This window comes from Crinia signifera, chromosome 1, assembly GCF_055691185.1.
Source record: "Crinia signifera chromosome 1, ASM5569118v1, whole genome shotgun sequence".
NCBI lineage: Eukaryota > Metazoa > Chordata > Amphibia > Anura > Myobatrachidae > Crinia > Crinia signifera.
In genome coordinates, this window is record NC_139217.1 from 279,123,059 (window position 1) to 279,146,571 (window position 23,513).

At 43.4% G+C, this 23,513-nt stretch overlaps 1 protein-coding gene across 1 annotated transcript; it reads right to left on the bottom strand.

Moving 5' to 3' along the window:
- Nucleotides 1-12,775: 12,775 nt before the first annotated feature.
- PLIN2 (perilipin 2) lies at nt 12,776-22,321 on the bottom strand. The gene is made up of 9 exons (XM_083184506.1): nt 22,209-22,321; nt 22,056-22,099; nt 21,296-21,491; nt 18,634-18,716; nt 18,281-18,533; nt 18,013-18,197; nt 17,736-17,870; nt 17,344-17,634; nt 12,776-13,454 (listed from the first exon to the last, which is right to left on the bottom strand). The coding sequence occupies exons 2-9, from the start codon at nt 22,083-22,085 to the stop codon at nt 13,329-13,331; spliced, it is 1,299 nt and encodes a 432-aa protein (XP_083040632.1). The 5' UTR covers nt 22,086-22,099; nt 22,209-22,321; the 3' UTR covers nt 12,776-13,328.
- Nucleotides 22,322-23,513: the final 1,192 nt, after the last annotated feature.

The window sequence follows — 23,513 nt, forward strand, 5'->3', positions numbered from 1 at the left end:
CTGCAACTGGTGCTATTAGTGAGTCACTGTCGCTGTCTGCTGTGGTGTTTCTAGCACAGGTCTGGTTTGCATATCAGTGCTGATTGAAAAATGTACCCCTAGTCCCAACTAAATTCAGAGGCTTTAGTGTCTAAGTCCAGAAACCCCGGCTTGTTAGCGGCTAGCAGTTAGTCGGGTTTCAGACGCTTTAGCGCCTAAGTCCAGAAACCCCGGCTTGTTAGCGGCTAGCAGGTAGTCCGGTTTTCTGACGCTAAAGCGTCTAAATTTAGCATCTGCATGGGGGACTCCCCCTTTGATAGCGGTGTGGCGGGGTGTGCCCACGGTGTCCACTTTTACATGCCCCCGTTGTCAGCGGTGCACAGGGCTGCCTATTTTACTGTGGAACTACAAGTACCACAGTGACCTGTCAGCGCCTGGGCAGAGCAATGCTGCTGCTGCTGCTGCCCCCCCCTGCTGCCACCCCCGCCAAGCACCCCCAATCCCCCGCCACCCATGCAACACCCCCCCCCCCCCAATCCCCTGCAGCCTTACCTATCGCGCTGGTCCCGGCGGCTCCGTTCTTCTTCTGCTGAGGACCACCACAAAATGGCCGCCCCCATACAGCAGACAGTTTCAGAGAACTGTGTGCTATATGGGGGCGGCCATTTTGTGGTGGTCCTCAGCAGAAGAACGGAGCCGCCGGGACCAGCGAGATAGGTAAGTCTGCGGGGGATTAGGAGGGGGGTGTAACTATAGCACCTGAGCCCCCCGCTCCCCCACATGCACAGCGCCCCCCCCCCCCCCCCCCCCGCGGTGGCGGGGGCTGCGGTGCTATAGTTACGCCGCTGGCCTAGACTCATGTCGACCTAATGGTGTCAACCTAATGACTGTCGAACCAACATGCTGGTACCCAATGACCGTATCCCTCCTGATGATGACTCGGCATCCACCGTCAAATCTTTCGATGCAATAGTAACCTCCTGCATGTCAACCTAGACTCATGTCGACCTAATCGTGTCAACCTAATGACTGTCGACCACTGACAGTCACTGACCATCACATCAAAACCATTCAATAGAAAAAAGGGTACTTATGTATTATCTGGGCTCCCATGTTAAATGCACCCCATTTTTTCATACCCCTACTATCCAACTACGCATGGAGTTAATTTTATATAGTGTGGCGAGCGCAGCGAGCCACCGTGCCCGAAGCGTGGCGAGCGGACGTGGTCTCATAAGAAAAACGGGAGCCCAGATATTACATAAGTACCGAAAAAAGTATTCATATGATTATAAATTTGCAGCATCTTCAGCAAGGCTGGCTGGAGGGAACATACTGCCTGACCACAAGGGGTCGGGTCCATTGGAAGATAATCAAATATTTACCATTCGATGCTGCAAAACATCAGAATGCCGCCATCAAATGGTAAAACGATTACCATCGAAACAAAACTATTGATGGTTGTATACCATTGCAATGCGTTGTCCATCCCCAAGAAGAAGACTCAGAGTTGGTTGCGCTTGCAGTCCCTCCCCACAGGTGGCTGTGTGTGTGATAGCAGCAGCTGAATACATACCCCAGATAGGGAGCCCTAGCCAGAGACTGGCACTTCCGTGCTGCAGCATGGAGAGGTGGGAGGGGAGGGCAGCATCAGGCAGGTACTGTATGGAGGATGAGATCTGCACCCTGGTCAGCATGTGGTCAGAGAGGAGAATTAGAAAGCAGAAGCCGAATGAACTAAGGAATAATGGGCTGTTTATGCACATAGCCAGGAAGATGCAGCAACCCCGTCGACTGCACGCCCCCCCACCCCTTAATAATCGCCTGGTAGCCCAAACACTTGAGCACCCCAATACCGGAACACATGAGCGCACCCGAATACCCAAGCACCGGAACAGCAGAGCGTTCGAACACCCAAATACTCAACCACACTAATACGCAGGAGTGTCCGAATATCCAAGCATCCAAACGCACCCGAATGCCCGAACAGCCAAGTGCCCGAACACCTGAACGTGTCCAATCACCCGAGCATTCAATTGTGCCAGAATACACCGGAACACCAAAATCTATGTGCACCAACTCCCATAAACACAACCACGCCCAAGTGCCTGAATATCCGAGCATCCGAATGCAGCCGGACACATCCAAACACTGGAACAACTGAGCGCCCCAACTCCCAAATGCAGGAACACATGAATACCCGAGTCCCACAGATCTTTTGATCTTCCCTGCAGCAGGTAAGCTCAAAAGATCCAGCTAAAGATTCATGGGAGTGATCATTTGCAAATGATTTGCAGTAAAATTGGTGGATAGATCTACCGAAAAATTGATGTAGGCACAGCCATGCACTTGGTGCATGGCCGTGCCTCCTGTGAATAGGACATGTCCCCTGAAATGTACAGTTCTCTACTGCCATATATATATATATATATATATATATATATATATAAGCAGCTGCAGCACTCTCGTCACACCAATTAAACATTTCGCTAACTTTATTAGCGTCATCAGGATACAAAATATCATTAAAAACGCTCACCTTAAATAAGGAAAATCACCCATGTGTGCTCATGCCGGTCCCCGTCTCCGACTCTAGGTCCTAACACTATCGCTGAAAATGGCTACAATACACATAGCTATCACATAAATGTTTGATTCCAGGCATGCTATCTGGTCTGAAGCTCACAGCACACTTTGCTTTTATAGGTGAGCAGCTACCAACACACCTGTCACTAATCATCTAGGGATGGTGTGTGCAGAGCCCCTACAATGTCTGTTTAAACAATGTGGTCACAAGCCATAGGGCACCCCAAAACTAGGAAAGGTGAGTGCCGATGTTAAGTATATATATTGTTTATTAGATTAATTTTTTTAATTAGTCTTATTTTGGTCACATTCTGTCATGCACCCTGCTTTAACTAAGATTCCATAGCTTATGTTAACCATTTCCCTAGATGATTAGTGACAGGTGTGTTGGTAGCTGCTCACCTATAAAAGCAAAGTGTGCTGTGAGCTTCAGACCAGATAGCATGCCTGGAATCAAACATTGATGTGATAGCTATGTGTATTGTAGCCATTTTCAGCAATAGTGTTAGGACCTGCAGAAAAGTGGGGTCCCGTGAAGGGGGCTGCAGGCTTAAATGCATTGATCAATTCATGAACCAAATCTCCACTATTTATGATCAGTTAATTTAGTGTGTGCAGAGCCCCTACAATGTCTGTTTAAACAATGTGGTCACAAGCCATAGGGCACCCCAAAACTAGGAAAGGTGAGTGCCGATGTTAAGTGTATATATTGTTTATTAGATTATTTTTTTAAATTAGTCTTATTGTGGTCACATTTTCTCATGCACCCTGCTTTAACTAAGATTCCATAGCTTATGTTAACCATTTCCCTAGATGATTAGTGACAGGTGTGTTGGTAGCTGCTCACCTATAAAAGCAAAGTGTGCTGTGAGCTTCAGACCAGATAGCATGCCTGGAATCAAACATTGATGTGATAGCTATGTGTATTGTAGCCATTTTCAGCGATAGTGTTAGGACCTGCAGAAAAGTGGGGTCTTGTGAAGGGGGCTGCAGGCTTAAATGCATTGATCAATTCATGAACCAAATCTCCGCTATTTATTATCAGTTAATTTAGTGTGTGCAGAGCCCCTACAATGTCTGTTTAAACAATGTGGTCACAAGCCATAGGGCACCCCAAAACTAGGAAAGGTGAGTGCTGATGTTAAGTGTATATATTGTTTATTTGATTAATTTTTTTAATTAGTCTTATTGTGGCCACATTCTCTCATGCACCCTGCTTTTACTAAGATTCCATAGCTTATGTTAACCATTTCCCTAGATGATTAGTGACAGGTGTGTTGGTAGCTGCTCACCTATAAAAGCAAAGTGTGCTGTGAACTTCAGACCAGATAGCATGCCTGGAATCAAACATTGATGTGATAGCTATGTGTATTGTAGCCATTTTCAGCGATAGTGTTAGGACCTGCAGAAAAGTGGGGTCCCGTGAAGGGGGCTGCAGGCTTAAATGCATTGATCAATTCATGAACCAAATCTCCACTATTTATTATCAGTTAATTTAGTGTGTGCAGAGCCCCTACAATGTCTGTTTAAACAATGTGGTCACAAGCCATAGGGCACCCCAAAACTAGGAAAGGTGAGTGCCGATGTTAAGTGTATATATTGTTTATTAGATTAATTTTTTTTAATTAGTCTTATTGTGGTCACATTCTCTCATGCACCCTGCTTTAACTAAGATTCCATAGCTTATGTTAACCATTTCCCTAGATGATTAGTGACAGGTGTGTTGGTAGCTGCTCACCTATAAAAGCAAAGTGTGCTGTGAGCTTCAGACCAGATAGCATGCCTGGAATCAAACATTGATGTGATAGCTATGTGTATTGTAGCCATTTTCAGCGATAGTGTTAGGACCTGCAGAAAAGTGGGGTCCCGTGAAGGGGGCTGCAGGCTTAAATGCATTGATCAATTCATTCAATTGCACGCTGATATTGGAACGCACGCCAGGAGCGTCCTGCGGATAGACACTGGTTCCTTAGTAAGTGACCAAGGTGGAAGTGACGGAAGCTATCGCTTCCGGTGGATCTGAGCTGAAACGCACGCCGGGATCGGCGTGCAGAAAGGGACTGAGAGACAGGGTCCCGGTACCACTATTCTAACTCCTCCCCTGATTACGACACCTCGGGTAGCCTACCCCCCTCCGGGCCGGATTCAGCAACAGGGTCTTTTTTAGGCCCGGATGTGAGACCCAGGACTGGGGTAAGAAGAGGAGGCAGAAACCACACCCGCGGAGGGGGAGGCACGGGAGGCAGAGGAAGGGGGATAAGGTAGAACAATTATTTTTTTATCTCTCTACCCGTAAATTAACACGAGCAGAGGAATCCTTATTGGAAAAGGGTTTGAAATTCATACCTACGTGTAAATTTGATAGAATGGAGTGGAATATTAACCAATACAAAATGGGGAGAAAATTACGCCTGAAAGAGTTTTTTTCAGAGAAAGACAATGTGTATGAAGCAGGAGGTTTATCCAGCTTCAAAAAGCCCATTACTTTTGACCCCCCTTCGTCCAGCGCTAGCCTGAAGACGTTTTTGCGTAAGGTGGATTTGGACGTCAAGGGTGATGTGAGGCTTTACAGGATTTAAAAAACGACACCTCTGTCGTCATAAGTAGTGCGGACAAGGGGGGAGCAATAGTCCTGCAGGATTTTATGGCCTACGACAAGGAGGTAAAGAGACAACTGGGTGATACTGGTACTTATGTGAAAATTGAGTTCAGTCCGATGCCCCGGATTAAGAGAGAGGTTGATCTCTGTCTGAAGACAGCATTAAATAAGGGGTGGATTGATGAACAAATTTGTGAATTCTTATCAGTGGAGCACTCTAGATGCCCCTTGTTGTATACACTCCCTAAGGTCCACAAGACCCCCCAGGAAGACCCATTATCTCTGCATGCGGATCCATATTGCAGCCTTTGGCACAATACTTAGATTTTTATTTACAGCCATGCGTACAGGTAATTTCCAGCTACATCAGAGATACGGGTGACTTCCTGGGGGGTCTACAGAAAGTGGAGGGTCTTTCTGAGGATTGCATACTAGCAACGCTAGATGTATCCTCGCTTTATATGGTAATACCCCATGATAGTGGGATACAAGCAGTACGCAAAGCACTTGTACGGGGACCGTATAATGGCCCACCAATTGAATTCATCTGTGACTTGATACACAAAGTATTAACTCTGAATCATTTTCAATATCAAGGTGAATATTTTATGCAGATCTCCGGGACAGCCATGGGCTCGAACCTGGCGCTGGGGTTTGCTAATTTATTCATGGCGGAATATGAGGAGACACATTTTGTGTAGGTATGCCAATAACATAGTACACTACAAGAGATTTATTGACGATTTATTTGTCATATGGAGAGGTACTAAGGATTCTTTCCTAATGATGGTACAGGAACTGAACTTATTGGAGAGCCCCATTAGGTTCACAGCACATGTGGATGACACTACTGTAGATTTTTTGGATGTTTCAATCACCAAAAGACACTCCCACCTGGAATACACTCTATTCAGAAAACCGACAGATAGGAATGCACTCCTGTGGGCAACGAGCCATCATCCGGACAGATTAAAATCGAATTTACCTGTCTCTCAATATCTACGCGTACTCAGAAACAATTCTGGGGAACAACAGGCCGAGATACAGCTGAAAGAATGCACTGAGAGGTTCAAGGCCCGTGGATACAAAAATGCTGACATAGAGCGGAGTATGCAGAAAGCAAAAAAGCTCTTTTCAGAACAAGAGACAACGGGGAGACGGAAAAATACCGCTGATAGGATGACGCTTGTTGTTAAATGTGACAGTGGGTTTAAAAAGGTCAATCAAGCGATTAAAAAGAACTGGCCAATTTTGAAGACAGACCCAGCCTTCAGGACGATATCCAATGCCCCCCCCCCCCCCCCTTGATAGGGGCAAAAAGAGGAAGGAATCTGAAGGACATGCTGTTCTGGCCAGATATGAGACCTACCTTGGGTAAAGGAGGTTGGTTGCAGAAAAAAATGGGCTGCTTCAAATGTCTAAAGTGTACGACATGTAGAGCACTGTTGACTGGAAGCTCATTTTGTCATCCACATTCGGGGCGCAAGATCCCAATACAGCACCATCTTGTATGCACAATGAACCATTCCGAGAAAGGATGAATCAACATAGGTCCTCAATAAGATTAGCGTATGCCACCTCAACTACCGACAAACCAGTTGCAGCACATTTTTTGAAGATGAAGCATCAGGTCGCCTCAATGACGTATATGATTATTATTATTATTATTTTTTAATGTTTTTATTGAGGCACTGTGAACAGACAATAAAATACAACTTATACACGAGCAGGTTGTATAGCGTCATCATTTCAGTGGAGCAGAACTGATGTCAAAGATATATGCATAGGTATAATTAGGTGTTTAAACTTGATATTATAGTATACAAACCACAAGTTTGACAATGACAATTTGAACATTGGAATAGTGAACGATATATACTATATGTAACGGTAAAGATAGGATCCGTTATTGTATCATATCAACCTGCATCTATGATAGAAATTTATTAAACAAGATATTACAGTGAAACATTTCCCAGAAATAAAATTACATAATAGAAAATACGTTTTAATTTGTGACTCTCTCATCCCATAATCATGTTGTTATCTCATCAAATGTAATGGGAGGGTCGTTGGCCACTAGGCGAAGTAGATACCAAGATGTGTTCTGTAAACTTTGGTGGATTTGTTGTCTCATATCTACAGACAATGTGGCGATATAGCTCTCCCATATTGTAAAGAATTTATTTATTTTGTGTTCCTTGTCCAGACTAACCTCAATCCAGTCCATTCTGAACAAGTGGAAGAGTTTACATTTAAATAAAGGAAATGTTGGAGGTGAACTAGATATCAATTCATGAAGAATAGTTTTCCGTGCCGCTACGCTGATTGCCAGCAGGAGATGCCTACCTCCCTTAGATATTCTCATGGAGGATGAAGTCGTACCAAATATAGCCCAATCTGGTGTGAATGGGACATAGTTGATTAATGATAATTCTGCATATTGTTTGACCTTTAGCCAGAATGACCGGACTATCGCACAGGACCAAAAACAGTGGTATAAATCCGCATTAGGTTCCCCGCACCTATAACATGAGTGGGATGTGGAGCGTCCCATTAGGAAGCTTCGATGTGGGGATAGATAGGCTCCATGGAAGATGTTCAAGAACATCTCTGTGTATGTGGTTGAGGATAAAACTTTACAGGATTTTATAAGTGCCTTGAGCAGGTCTTCAATTTCATAATCCGGGAATTTGGATAGCCACTTAGATATGCCACTATTAGACTTTGAGTGATCTAAGTCAATTTTGAAGTATCTGTAATAAAGAGATATAGCCTTTCGCAAAATGGGGGGTTTATTCAGCAGTGCATCAATCGGGTTTATCCAATCCTTTTCAGAAAGTACCCTTATTACTGATGACACATAGTGTTGCGCCTGCAGGAAGGCCATAGGGTATGCAGCTAAGGTACTGAATTTCTCCACAGCTGAAGTGAAAGTTAGTACCCGATGTAGATCTTTGTCAACCAAGCAATTCAGATTGTTTACACCACCCACCCTCCTTATAGTGAAAGGATATGATGCTAGACCATTTTGAAAATCGGGATTATTAATGTGTCTAACCCAATGCCAGGTTCTTTTAACATTCCAAAGCAATGGGTTATTTTGTATGTGTTCAGGAACTTCCTGGTCGTGGAACGTATATGATTATTGATTGGGTCCCCCCCACTGAAAAGAGGGGGTGACCGGGGACTGTTATTGCTAAGAAAAGAAGCAAAATGGATACAAAATCTGGACACTATTGCCCTGAGAGGGCTTAATGAGTATAACTCACTGAGCGTTTTCTTATGATGATATTTTTGAAACTAGTGAAGGAAGGGTAGTGTACTATAACGTCTGGTTATGTCTGATTTATTATCAGATCTTATAAAAAAAGTTTTCAAAAATATAAAAATAAGTAACTGTTTTTAATGGTGTGTATATGTATGTATTGTCTTTTAGTATTGTTGTATTATATGATGTATGCCCGGTAAGCCAGTAAGGGGTTTATATGATAGGGATTTTGGTATTGTCTGTGGTATCTCACATACTAATGTGCTGCTCCTAGTAACATCAGGATTGGCTGCCCATAAAGGGAACTATGATTGACTGCCTGTGGAGTGATTAAGACACAGCAGTCATCGCCATAGGAAGTAAAAGTGGAACGCATGAGTATTGAATGTTTGCGTTCCAGAAGAGATTGACATCTACTTCCGGCGGAGGGGAGTGAGTTGATACCCCACATAGTAACAAGCGGTGTCCATTAGCGGAGTACACAGTGAGGCGGAAGTGACGCGAGTCACTACTTCCGGTGAGTGACCCACACGCTGATATTGGAACGCACGCCAGGATCGTCCTGCGGATAGACACTGGTTCCTTAGTAAGTGACCAGGGCGGAAGGGACGGAAGCTATCGCTTCCGGTGGATGACCCGCACATCTGAGCTGAAACGCACGCAGAGGCAGCAGTGGTATGTGCGATGCCAGGAGACTAATATGAGGTACTATACTTTAATATATTATTGATAGTTATCAGTGTTGTTGAAGGTAGGAGTGTGTTTAATATAAGTGTAATTTAGAAGTTCACACTTCCGGTTTGGAAAGGGGGTGTTCCCTGGTACTGGCATATAAGGCTTACATTTTGGATCTATGGTTGCACGCTGATGGAGACAGGAGAGGGGGTCTTGATAAAGGTCTTGGAGAGACCGAAACGTTGACCGCCAAACCCACATTGTGGTATGTATTAAAGTGCAAAAGGAAAAGAAGACCGGTGAGTGCGTCTGTTTTCGGACATTCTGTTGTGTGTGTATATATATATATATATATATATATATATATATATATATATATATATATCACAACAATACAATATCACTAGATATTTGCGATATATAATCCATAGGTGAGCAGCACATCCTCAACTGAACAAAATTAGCGTGGTGCCATCCATAACCTTGCAGGGTTAATCATACAGTATACGACCAGACGGCGGCACTCATCCAGAAAAGACCATTGAAACGCAGGTAAGTTATCAACGTTTCGACCCTTTAATCATGGTTCTTCTTCAGGATACAAAATACAGTAATCAAACAGTGTTGCTGTGATCCACTTACAGCGCCGCCAGGGAGCGTCAAGACGTCAGCGCACACCAGACGCATCATCACGCCGTCGTAAAACTGTCATGTATTGTCGAGATCCATCCGTGATCGTGACAATTCACAGCCGTTCTCGGCAAAACGGGCTTGACAGATTTAAGTCGGGACGGTTCTGCAAAGATGCCTCTTCAATGCTGTTGTAAATAGTGGTGGGGATTGAATATCCCCCTAAAGCCCCCCATACATGGTCCGTTTTTGCAGTCCGATTTGTACTTTTAAAGTACACATCGTATCGGATCGCATGCCTTGTGCATGCACATACTGCAGCACATACTTTTTGTACCGTACTATGTGATGCGCGGGAGCGCGCATCGCATAGTACAGAACGGAGCCGGAAAAAACGGAGCATCTATGGGCTCCTTAAGTCTACATGAAGGACTTCCAGGCCCCTTTGGCAGCAAGTGCCTCAATTAATGATGAACGATTGGCTTGTCCGGCCTGCCAGTATGGGAGTGAATTGATCCTACAGCTTCAGTGCTGATAAGCAGTAATGTTCACAGTACAGACTGAGCAAGGAAATTCTCATGTCGGATGTATGAAAATTGGTATTAGTGCTACAAGTGTGCATTATTATTGGTGCTTTCATTATGAATAGGCCTCAATTAACATAAAAATATAAATTTACAAAAAAATGTTGGCCTCTCAATTATTACTACTTTGTTATTATTCATTTGTGCTCACTTATTTTGGTGGGTTTGTTATATCAATATTGCTTGTATGTTTAATGGTGACATGCTTCATATAGCCGAGGCTGACATCACCAAGCCCTGTCCCCATGTCAGTCATCACCCGGCAATTTGCATGTCTGCTATTGGGGGATGTGCCGGCCCCTCATTGCGAACCTTCAAAATCCGGTACTTGGTGCAGTGCAGAAGGGATGATGCAGGAAACTTGCTCACCTCTTCAGGGGGGGACGGGAGGGCAACCCGATTTTCAGGTGAATCCTGGCAATTCCAGTTGGGTTTTCAAGTATGCCTATGACCGCCAAAACACCTCTTCCTTGCCTGCCATTGACCCAAGTACCCCACCCCCTTACCTGGCTGAATTTATGTATTCAGTGATAATGTTTTTGGTGAAAGTGGACACTAATGGCGACTCCAAGAGTCAGCACAACCCAAGAGTCAGCACAACCCAAGAGTCAGCACAACCCAGAAAGGATAGGGTCTATTTGAAAGGGGCTTCCAGTCACTAGGGCAGGCATGTCCAAACTGCGGGCCTCCAGCTGTTATGAAACTACACATCCCAGCATGCCTTGCAATCATTTTAGCATTCCCTAATAACAAACTGTGGCAAGGCATGATGGGACTTGTAGTTTCACAACATCTGGAGGACCATAGTTTGGACATGCCTACACTAGGGGATAGACTGTAGAATAACTCACTGAGCTTTAAGAGAGATAGTGACATTTGCCATGTGCGGACCTTCCAGAAGATGACTATCCAGGAGAGCCATGTGTGCAGTTACTGGTGGCACCCACTGTGAGGGAGCCAGAGCAGTATGGAAGAAGAGAGATGCCTGACACAATTACTTGCTGCTGTGAAGCCACAGGACCCCGCAGTTAGTAATGACTGCCTCTGTGGGTAGAACAGCTAAAGGAATTGGCCACAGCTGCGGGAGTTCTGCTGCTGTTGATGGACCGGAGTGTGGAAAGCGAAGAGTAATTAACTCGTTCAGGTATTAGGAACGGGTTGGGAACCTGAGCCTTTTTCTCCAGCAGAAAGCTGGGTCCCCAGGCAGAGACAGCTATACAGGAGGGGTGAAGAAAGGTCATGTCATTAATATCCAGGCGAAACAAATGTTCAAGGCAAACCACTGGTTCAATTGCAAATTCTCTCTAATGGACAAAACCACGTGCACTGCAGGTGGGGTAGATTTAACATGCACAGATAGTTAGATTTAGGTGAGTTATTTTGTTTCTGCGCAGAATGATTAATAACAGCTTTATTTTTACACTGCGATAGAGATCAGTTTAAAGTACAAACCCCACCCAAATCGAAATCTTTGATAATATCGCAGGAAATATGGTCGCCGAGCGACCATATTGCCTGCGATGGGAGTGTGCACCGGCGATATATCACCGGGTACACGCTCCCGTTTTTTCCCCCCGTAGTGATCGCTGGACGCAGGAACATGCTCCTGCGACCAGCTGATTTCCACTGCCAGGCTCCCCCCGGCAGTTTATTTTTCATCAGTGAACATCTCGGGTCGCTGATGCAAATGGGATACTGAGCGATACATTGCTAACCGATATATCACTGCCGTGTGTACGCACCTAAACACTCCCTGCACATTTTACATCAGCCCAATTTGAAGTGCACATGGATTAGCCCATTAGAGAGGGAATTTGCTTTTGCAAGTGAACCAGAATCAGGCCCTTAATAACCCTGATCTCATGAGTGTCAAGGGTTGTGAGCAATGCTCGATACATTGCTGGTGTATGCACATCTAATACCCCTTTCAGACAGAAAACTAGATTACCGGGTGAAGCAGTTCTACCAGGTAATTTTGTGAATAACATGGGTCCATTTTCTTTGTCAAAGGGTACACCCGGGTCGTAAATCTTGTGGCTCCAACCCTGGAATTGACCAGGGTCGAGGACACAGGATTTCTGACCCGGGTTGACTTTTTCACACAGAAGAAATACCCAGGTTATTCATGTTAGAAATTTTTAACACGGTAATTTGTTCTCGTGTGAAGGGGGGGGGTCAGGCTGCTCTCTGCAAAATGACCCGGCATTCCAAATGCCAAGTATTTGCCGGGATTTTCAGACTTTTGTTTTAAAGGGGTATTACATTCCAAGTCCCTGGTCAGGTCTTTACCAGGGACAGGACTGAGACACTGCAAATGTCCAGCTCAAATGTCTGAAGAGGGCAATACTTATTTCAGCAGTTTGACTTATTTCCAGCAAACAAATTATACTATGGTTACTTGGTTATTGTTCAGGGTAAAATAGATAGCAGAAAATAATTATACTACAGACATTTGCTGTGAACACAACCTTTATTAAACATGGAAATAAGTGCAAAGTAGTACTACAAAAGACCAATATAAAATATATATTCCAAGAGCAAACAAACCAAATTTTAATTGTGTGAACATTAGGCACACTAGCATAAATACAAGAAATATTTATGACTACTTAGCAACTATGTCATGCCATTGTTGTTTCAGGATCTCTCTTGGTAATAATGGTAGATCAAAAAGAAAATAGCTCTATACAAAAGTCAGCCAATAAAGCTTCCCATACGCCTAGTCATACACTGCCTATTAAACAATATATGAAGCAAGTTATGTTTTATACATTCATATGAACAAGCCAAAGGCCTCATTGAAGAGAATATAAAACTAATAAGTCATCGCACTATTCCTGGCAGCTTATAAATGGAGCAATATTTTAGAGACTGAAAAGCTAGACAAAGGTCTCCATCACCACAGGCTAGTTTTGGCAATAAGATTTCACTGGCAATGTAAAGCAGGACATAGTCACTAAATGGCAAACATGTTCACATTCACTAAATGAGTAAAGTAATGATATCAGGCATCCCGATTTATTACTCCCCCATTTGCTCGGGAAAAGTCTTGCATCTCCTCTTCCATAACCATCTCCTCTGGGTTATCATCTGCTTCCGAGGAGAGGTCAGTGATGCTGAAGTCAGGCACCTATAAGAGAAAATGGTTTATTACCACACTAAGTCTACTAGTAAAACATAACAAAATCCTGCAAAGGTCTCTGACAAAGCCTTAGATGTAAGCTGGTTACTTTTTGTCTTAGGCTTGCGCACTTAAATCTGAATTATGTTAGTCCACCCAAAAAAAAAAAAAAAAAACATTTGGGCAAGTTATTTTGTTTCTGTGCAGAGTAAGTATTGGCCCCTTTTTTTATACTGCAAATCAGATTTCAGTGTGATCACATCCCGCCCAACTGTAACTCTACATGTGTTACATCTGCCCCACCTGCAGTGCACATGGTTTTGGCCATTAAAAAGGAGAAAGCTTTTGCAAACCAACCTGAATCACCCCCTAAGTCAAGTGGTCTAATTCTTAACTTAAAAAAACTTGCCTATAAATGTGAGATGAAACGAAAAGGTTATATATGGTAGCAAATTATGATTAGTACACCCCCCACAAAAAAAAAAAAAAAAAAAAAAAAAAAACACCCAACACCCTAGGTAGGCTTGTCTGGACTTGAGCAGGTTGTCACCTGCAGTTCCAGACCAAAATAGGTTACATGCAAAGCCAGTCTTTACTCAGCGCTTAAAAAAAAGTGCATACACAGATCTACTGTATATTGGCCATTTGAACAGCCAATGCTTTGCTTGCACACTGGCTAAAGGTGCACTGTATCTGAACAGCCAATGCCTGAGATAGTGGATCACCCGTACACACAGCATGATGCACCGATCTGACAGACACTGGTGATTACAGCTGGATCAGGCAGGAGTATCAGATATATCTGTAGATCCATTGATCTGCAGGTCCAAAGATGGGTACACGCTGGTAGATATATCTACAGATTGATCAGGCAGTGTGTTCCCCACACACACGATCCGTTAGATCTGGGCATCACAAGTGGGTGGGCTGCCCACTGAGCTATCAATCTCTGGCGTAGGTGTAGGGGTGTTGGCAGCTCACCCAGTCACACAGCATGATGCGCCAATATATCAGGCATCAGCTGTGTTGCTGAGCCGATACAATGTAAATGACACCATTCAGATATTGCTCCTACACACTAGCCGATGGCACAGTAATATATCGTTTAGTGTGTACACCCAGCGTTAGAGTTACTGATCAAAATCTAACAATCCTAGTCAAGTCATCCATAAAATAATGACCCAAGTGAAATATTAGACCCAGTCTAAAGACCACTGATGTTACATTAACCCACTTGTTTACACTTTGTTAGAAATGTGCTCTGGTCAGAACCAAAAGTTCAGTGAAATAGAATTAGCCACAGCAAAACACACAAACCTATGTACTGTAACACTGTAAATGTGGAACCATCTGATTTTTACACTGCTGTATAACCATGGAGTTAATTGTTTGAGCTTTTAATGATTCTATCTTTATACAAGTGTCATGGGGATCAAAGCCTGTGGTAAATAACTTTGTTTACAACTCAAATCAGGCCCTATGTTTATACAATGTAATGCCTACAATTCAGATGTCGATTGCACCAGTGCCATATGCTGTGTATCAGCTCTGTTCCATTCCATAGAACTACAGCTTGATTGACAGGATGCAATAGGTACCTATACTGATCAGATATGCAATGCACTTAAAGTGGTCTTCTTAAAATGCACCTGCAACCCTAACCTTCAGTGCTTTTGCATCCAGAAACACACAAAAAAAAAAAAAAAAAAAAAAAAAAAAAAAACACATGGTCGCGCAGACATGCGAGTGAAATGTTTAATAGAAAAAAAAAAAAAAATCCATTTTCCAGAATTTTGGAGCTAACGGTTGATTGTCATTTGCTCCAATACATTCTAGATATTAATCTTTGTGTGTGCCCAGCTTTAGACACTGCATGGGGCAGGCCAACACAGTAGCCAGTGATTAACTACTACATGACTCTAGTAAAACAGTATCTTGGAGAATGAAAAAAAAAAAATAAAAGTCCAATTCCTTGGAAGCTTTAAGTTTATTTTTGTGGGAGGGCAGTAGCTTTAAGGCTGGATACACCCCTACAGATTTGTCTATGTCTAATCCAGTGGTAGCCAACCCTAGCCCTCGAGAGCTACCAACAGTTCATTTTCCAGACAACCTAGCTGCTGCACTCATTACTAGCTGACACATTTTAAAAGATCCACAGATGTAGCTAATTAGCTCACTTGTGATTCTGTGAGGAGACCTGCAAAACATGCACTGTTGGTAGCTCTTGAGGACTAGGGTTGGCTACCCCAGGTCTAATCTGTCTGGTGAGAACAGACATCTGGAAATACAAATATCAGCATATGCTCTAAATGCTGGAACAGACCAAAATAATTGCTTGGATGCGCAATACCAAATTAGTGAGACAAAATTGTTTTAACCAGTCTGCTTCCCAGCACATTTTATAGTCATTTATTTCCATACAAATAATCTGTAGGTGTGCATCCAGCTTAAAGGCCAATACACATTAGATTATCTTTGAAATATGACTGGTTGTAATGAAAATCTGGAAGTTTGTGGGAGCAAATGACAATTTTCCATTTGCTCCTAAACACAAAATTGGTCAATTTAAGGCCCATATACACTAGAAGATATGAAAAATGAAAGACTGGTGAACTATTTCCCCTTGAGCTGATAATGAAAGACTTTCATCCATCGTTCAGTGCGGATGCACAACGGCATGAGCAATATTGGCAGATTAACTTGCATGTCCGGAAAGGGGGGGGGGGGGGGGGGGGGCGCAGGCATACACACTAGAAATTACCAACAATATCATTCAGAAGTCCCTTTCTGAAAGAGATTGAGGCCAATATATTTTAGTGTGTATGGGCCTTTGAGATTACCGCTTGTCCATTTACCAACATTTGAGCGCAGATTGTCGATTATCTATACACTGTGGCTCATTGGAATGACATTAGTGTGTATGGGTCTTGGACACCAATTTCTTAAAGGTTTTGGTATAATTAGACAGCTTTCAATTCAAATTTATATGTCTCAGCACCTGTCTGGAGGGAGAAAAAAGCCTTGTAGTATATGGGAGCAACTGCCAAACCACTATTTACTCTGCCACTAAACAGAAGCAATTGCTACTATAAATGTTAAAGCCTTTTTCCTAAATGACCATTGGCTTTGGGGTGGTTAATGTATAGGAGCACATGCACATTTTTACTCTGAGAGAAATCTGTGTGTTTCCATCTTAAGCCCCATTGAGCCTAGCCTTGAGTCAAAACACTTAGTTTACTTATGAGTAATGTATATTGAGGGGCTGTAGACCAATGACCAAGTTGTGGTAGTGACAGCTGCCAAGTATGTCGCTCAAATGTACTTACAGATTGTACCAAATCAAGTCCCACTTTACAATAAGTGAGTCTGTTTACACACTAAAAAGGGCTCAGTGAGTAATATGCTGAACAATTATCCACCACCTTGTAGCCACCAGGATTATCCCCTCTGTACAAGAATCTGCAGTGTATGGTTACAGTGGCTACATATTGGCTAGCAGTTGAACTGCTTAATAAAATGGGGATTGAAAGGTTAAACTTAGTCATCATAAACACAAACCATTATTGCAGAAATATTTATTAAGTATACAAAAAGGTGAACAATATAATAGACAAAGTGTTGTAAACTAAAAATAAGTGTCTAATTTGGCAGCATCTGTAAAAAATCAGCCCCTAACATGCAGGATTTTGAGCTGCATGGTCAGTATTACTGGTGCCATGGAGTGGGGGGCGCACTATAAAGCTGCTGCTTTGAACTGGTGATAGACCACTTAAGTGAATTTGGTACAAAGTGATTTTGCAAACTGAAGAACAATTCAATCCTCATTAGTGGAATCAGGCACATCAGCTTCATGCTCCCCATTTTGGCTGCCAGCCATCTGTGGGTAAAAAGGACCTACCAGCCAATTTAGCGGTGTGTTGTTAACCAAGTAGTCCATTACATCATCCATAGAATTCTTCATTTTTGTGAATTGCTCCTTGCTAGTTGTTAAGAGGCCATCAGACATTTCTCTGAAGGAGGAGGCAGAACGGAAGTTCTGGTAGACATCTGCAGCCATGACACTGATGTTATGAGCTTTGTTCTGGATGTTATGTGGAAGGCCTTGAACACTTGTCACCAGGGAAAGACATGTGGTTTGCAGTTGTTGGCTAAGATTCCGGGCAATAGTCAGTGTGCGTGATTCAATTTGCTGAAACAGAAGTTACATGTTAGAGGTTCAGAATTAATTCTAAATAAGAGTGTTTCACAATTAGATGCATTATTTTAACCACTCTGGTTAGAGAAGCTTACCTCAGTGCTTTCGTTCTCCCCACCAGCTTGCTGCCCCGTGCTTTTGGTCCATTCCACCCATGCACTGTACATCTTATCCTGAGCATCATGAATTTTCTGATTGGCACCATTCATGTTCTTTCTTGCAAACTCAATCTTTAGAATAAAAATTGAAGAAATAACCTTAAGAGCTCCAAACCTCATATAGAGGACAAGATTCTAGCTACTTCTTAAATGGGAAGTCCATTACAGCTATAGGTAAAACTGACCATTATACATACAAATACTATAAACTAACCAGATCAACAGTGCTTTGCAGCTGAATAATGGCTTCCTGGCTTCTGCATTTAGCATCCTTCACTCGTGTTAAAGCTTGCTGATAAGCACGTTTACGGGCCTTGGTTGAGAGTGATCCCAATCGGACATAATAACTCTGCTTTCCAGTTGCCAATTCAAACCCCTCCGTTTTTGTAGCTTCCTTGGCTAAGAAAAAAAAAAAAATAACCATACAATGGTCACTGTATGAATTATAAACCAAACTAGAGCCAACATCAGTTTCAACTTACTCAGTTCTTCATCAGTTGGTGGTAGGTATTGTTCCAGTAGAGTTTCAGACTTTGTCAGTGCAGTATCAACATGGCTGCTCACCATCTGTAATACGCTGCTCCCCAGAACAGTGTTAATGCTGCCAGTCACAACAGCCTTTGTCATCTCTACACTGTCCTGTACAGCTCCCTTTGTTTTACCAACTACACCCGAGATACTCTGTATGACAACATCCTTTGCACCAAGAACAGCCTCAGAGGCATTGGAGACAACCTAGAGGAGGAATATTTAGTTTGTAAACACATCTGTGTTACGCATGCATCACATTAATAGTTATAGCCGTTTGTGTAAAAAAATAATAAAATAAGGGTACCTTGTCCGTAGGCTGATAAAGAATGGGCAGCTTCACCTCAATTTTATCCAATCCTATACATGCAATGTTATTAGCCAGAGCAACTATAAAGAGGAAAAAAAAAAAATCCAGTCATTCTGATGCAACAGTACATTGCAGTAAGTCTGCCAAGTTCACGGTTAAAGCAAGAGCCACAAATTAAAATAGACGACATTTAACCTACTTCCTATGCTAGTTGCTAGGGTGATGTCCTTGAACAGAGTTCTGTTGAACCCTAGCTCCACTTAAAAAGAAAAACTTGCACTGTAAATATTTGACTCCAACTAAACAGTGCGCTCCATTATAAGATCACATTTAATAAGGGGGTATCCTATTAACTGGAGTAGAGCCACACACACACTTGATGAGACATTTTTTAAATGATATATTATTTTTGCGTCTGGGGCAGCTTATTGAGTCCCCATACATTAGGCTGACTTGTCCTAAGAACAAGTCAGACCCAATTCTCCAGTGAGCCGCCCAGGGAGGCACACACACAATTTGGCATTGTTTTTTTACATGTAATAAAGCACATGCGATTTATCACATGTAAAACTGGGGAGCTGCAGCAGGGCAGGCTGAGAGTGCTGAGCGCTAGCGGGTGTGCAGCAGGACAGGCAGTGGCTGGTATTAGAGAGCACTCAGCCAATCAGAGGCCGGCCAGTCATTTGACAAGTTATTTCAGAATTCTAATATCCAACACCCACCCCTCCTCATCGCCCAAGGTCAGACATGATCTTATGTGCAGGCTGTCTGACCTCCTGATCAGCACAGAACCATGCGTTGGATATCACACATGTAATTTTGGGCAGAGGTCAGATTTATCGGCCCATAATTGCATAGTGTATGGGCACCTTTATAATCCACACGTTCTGGAACTTATCCTTGATCCCATGTGCTACCACCTGAAAGCAGGTCACTTACTGCGCAGTAAGTACAGACACATTTTAAACACCACTGGGCTAAAAGCTAGGTTCTTTTTGTTGTGCTGTAACTAAGCCCCAGCAATGTGATGCCCCTCTTATGCCCCTTTCAGACCGCACTTTGGAAACGGTATATTGCCGTTTTTTTTACCATTTTAAAACGGTAATCTGTGCGGTCTGAAAGGTGCAGATCCAATTAACCGGTTTGAAAATACCGTTTTTTCAAAAAGGTTAAAATGCAGGGTGCTACCCGTTTCAGACCAGGTATTTTGGGATCAAAATCGGGTCTGAAAGGGTATTTAGGACCCAGCCAATGAGCTGGGTCCTAAATTCAGCGCAGTGAATATTTAATGAGTGCTCATTAAATATTCATAGCACTGGAGCCTCCCGCCGCCGACCCCCCCACGCGCGTTAACATTACCCGATCTCCCAGGGTAACATCCCCCGTGCAGTCTTCAGCCCCCCCCCCTCCCCTCCGTACAGCCGGTACCTGAGTTCGGTTGCAGATCCAGGCAGTAGTAAGGACCGATGAAAAAAAACACTGTCTTTCGTGTGGGGGCAGCCATTTTCCGAAAGTCACTTTTCTTTTTATAAGCGCATCGGTCCTTACTACTGCCTGGATCTGCAGCCAAACTCAGGTACCGGCTGCACGGAGGGGGGGGGCTTTGACCCTGTATTTGAAAAGTTTCCAAAAACGGGAGGCGGCGCTGAAGGCTGCACTGGCTTTGACCCGTTATTTGGAAAGTTTACAAAAACGGGTCGGCCAGTGTCCAAAAAATAAAATAAAAATTAGGCACTTAAACGGTAATATACCGTTTAAGAGGTGCGGTGTGAAATGGGGTTTTACCTGGCAGACCCGTTTTTGGAAACGTTTTTCAAATACAGGGTCAAGTTATGCGGTCTGAAAGCAGCATTACAGGGAATAATCCACAACCAAGTGACAATTACAACACAATATTTGAATTAATGGTATACAGTACTAGATAGTCAAACAGACAAGCCTGTTAATAGTGAAAACACAGGGAATTAAATAATGCATCAACAGTAGACTGGGGCAGATGTGACAAGTGATTTAATGGGGGAGAAACTACAAATAATCTCCAGTTTTCAAGGTGTTATATGCCAGTTAGTCATAAATGGAGCTCCCAGGGGCTATCCCAATAGCCAGCAATTACCGGTGATTAGGTAATATGTTCCTTGGGCTTAAAAAACAAAATCCCTGATAACCAGTCATGGTTCCAGACCATGAGTTTCTGTAAAAAAGAACCAATCACAGAATCTACGCCTGCCCAAAAGGGATTACTTTTTCCCACAGATAAATTTAAGGGCTATAACCAGATAGACCGGATTACCATTGGCTAAACATCACTAATAGCCTGCTTGTTTGCCCAAAGAAGCAGCACAAGTAATAAGAAAACCACTTTAGGAGTAGATGGTCTTGTACTAAAGGTGCCCATACACTAGTAAGATTTATCTTCAGATCTGGCTAGTTGGAACAAAAACATGGTTATGGATGAGTGACAGTTTTCCAGCATTTCCAAGCAAATGGTCAACTGTCATTTGCTCTCATCCATAACCATGTTTTTGTTCCAACCAGACAGATCTGAAGATAAATCTGCGTGTGTATGGCCACCTTTAGACCTGGAGAGCTAAAATATATCTCCCCCTGGACATAAAAGAAAATTTAGGATTAGTATAAGAGAACAGTAGAGTGTACATACTCTGAGGCTCCAGTCTCTGCAGGATTGGCATGGCACTAGTGACAGCCACTGATGTGATGGTCTTCACACTTTTCTCTGCAACATCACACACTGATTTCAAGTATGGATGATTGTCTTTGGTGTTGATATAAGCAGAAGACACCATGTCATAGGTTGAGCTCACCAAGGGGAGATTAATCAACCTCGCCACCACATTCTGGAGAGAGAAAAAAAAAAAAAACCACAATGAGTACAAAGCTACAGATTGGATCTTTATTACACCTGGGAAGAGGATCTCAGGTGAAAGACCCATCTCCATAAACAAGCCAATATAACTAGTACTAAAAGGACACCATGAGGCCCAAGAAGACTGACTGGGACTGCAGCACAAAGGGCAGATGTAATTATTTGAGAGAGATAGTGCCAGAGAGTGACAGTTGATGGGCTGGCATTACTTTATCACTCCCCAAAGCTTAATACAGCTACCCAGAGTCTGTCTGAATTGGGAATTTGCAGAGACAAACTAGTTCTCCGGGTGAGGGCCCGGGGAGACATGAGTTAATAAACACCATCCTGTACTTATACTTCCCTCCCTCGCTGCAGGGAGGGATACAGCTATTAATAAATAGGGCGTGAAGCGAATACATTTTAGTTCCGTAAATAACTAGTGCAAACATTTAAACATTAGTGAAACTGGCGAGGAACAGCGGGGGGCTTACTGGAGGGAGACAATAAGCACAACCCTGCCAATACAGGCATCACTGTTCCCCAGCATAGTTACCTGCTGCTGCTGCTCTGATATCTCAGCCATATTGAGTCTACAATCTGGGGAATGCAAGACACACACATATAAGAGCATGGAACGCAGCTGTCACCATACAGAAGCAGCTACACTGGTGACATGACACCTATAGCAGCGCCTGCGGCCACTCACCTCAACTCCAGCCACTCGTCTCGAACGAAAGAGAACTGAATATGTCATAGGCTGGAGGATTCACTACTTTATAGGCAGCTAGGCCACGCCCAGCTCTCACGAGTCTTGCGCCTCGAGCCTTCCCGGTTGTCAGCTGACTAATGAGACTCCCGGGCTGACGTCACCCAGTCTGCCCCCCTTGCCCTACTGGCTTTTAGCTAGGTAGGGCGGCGGTCTAGCTGGCACTGGCACTTTCAGAGACCAGCAGCAATCAAGGGTCAAGGGTAAGCATAGTCAGACTACATGTCTCAAACACGTGCAAATGTAACACGAAGCTGAAACTTATTTACAGTATGGGGTAGTATGGATGGTGTAATGGTTAGCATTACTGCCCCACAGCACTGAGGTCATGGGTTTGATTTCCTACCATGGCCATAACTGTGCGGAGTTTGTATGTTCTCCCCGTACTTGCGTGGGTTTTCTTCGGGTACTCAGGGTTCCTCCTACAAACCAAAATACACTGGTAGGCTAATTGACTCCGAACAAAATTAACCCTAGAATGTCTGTGTGTGCGTGTACATGTGGTAGGGAATATAGATTGTAAGCTCCACTGGGGCAGGGACTGATTGAATGTTCAAATATTCTCTGTATAGTGCTGCGGAATATGTGTGCGCTATATAAGAAACCTAATATATATATAAATGTCCTTCAGACAAGGGATGGCCATCGACCATCAATGTTTAAGAAACATCAATGGTTTATGTCCGATGTCGAATAGTTTTGACATTGATGGGGAGAACCAGATGGTTTCCCACTAAATAGTTTAAATCTATAGTTTAATTTTGCTTTCTCCTGGGACACGGAGCATAGCTCTGCCCAGGACACCCACGAAGCCCCACCCCTGTATTCTGATTGGCCCACAGGCCAATCAGTTAAAGAAGATGGATGACCATCGATGTGTAAAAACATTGATGGTCATCCATTGCATAGTTATGCGCCATTGATGGCAAAGGCAACGATGGCCATCCCTACTGCAGACCGGCACATTGTATACATAAGCTGGAACTACCGGGGTGCAATCACCACAGAATCATGTAGCAGGCCAAACCAGGGGCACTCACTCGGCTTTCACAAATAAATAAACTACCAGCCATGGTATAAGTCAAATGACGTTTCATTTCCAAAGGAGTAAAATCCGAAACGTCTTTCACTTATACCATGACTGGTACTTTATTTGTGAAAGCCGAGTGAGTGCCGCTGGTTTGGCCTGCTATATATAGCTCTAGTTCCGTTTGTGTGTCCCCGAAACACTGCTATCTTGGCAGC

What these genes read in the sequence shown, in the direction of transcription:
- PLIN2 (XM_083184506.1), bottom strand. Translation starts at nt 22,085, where the DNA reads ATGGCTGAGATATCAGAGCAGCAGCAGCAG. An exon ending in TTTATCAGCCTACGGACAAG is followed by an intron (nt 18,534 to 18,633) that starts GTACCCTTATTT and finishes TTCCTCCTCTAG; the next exon opens with GTTGTCTCCAATGCCTCTGA. An exon ending in TGCAAAGCACTGTTGATCTG is followed by an intron (nt 17,871 to 18,012) that starts GTTAGTTTATAG and finishes TTTATTCTAAAG; the next exon opens with ATTGAGTTTGCAAGAAAGAA.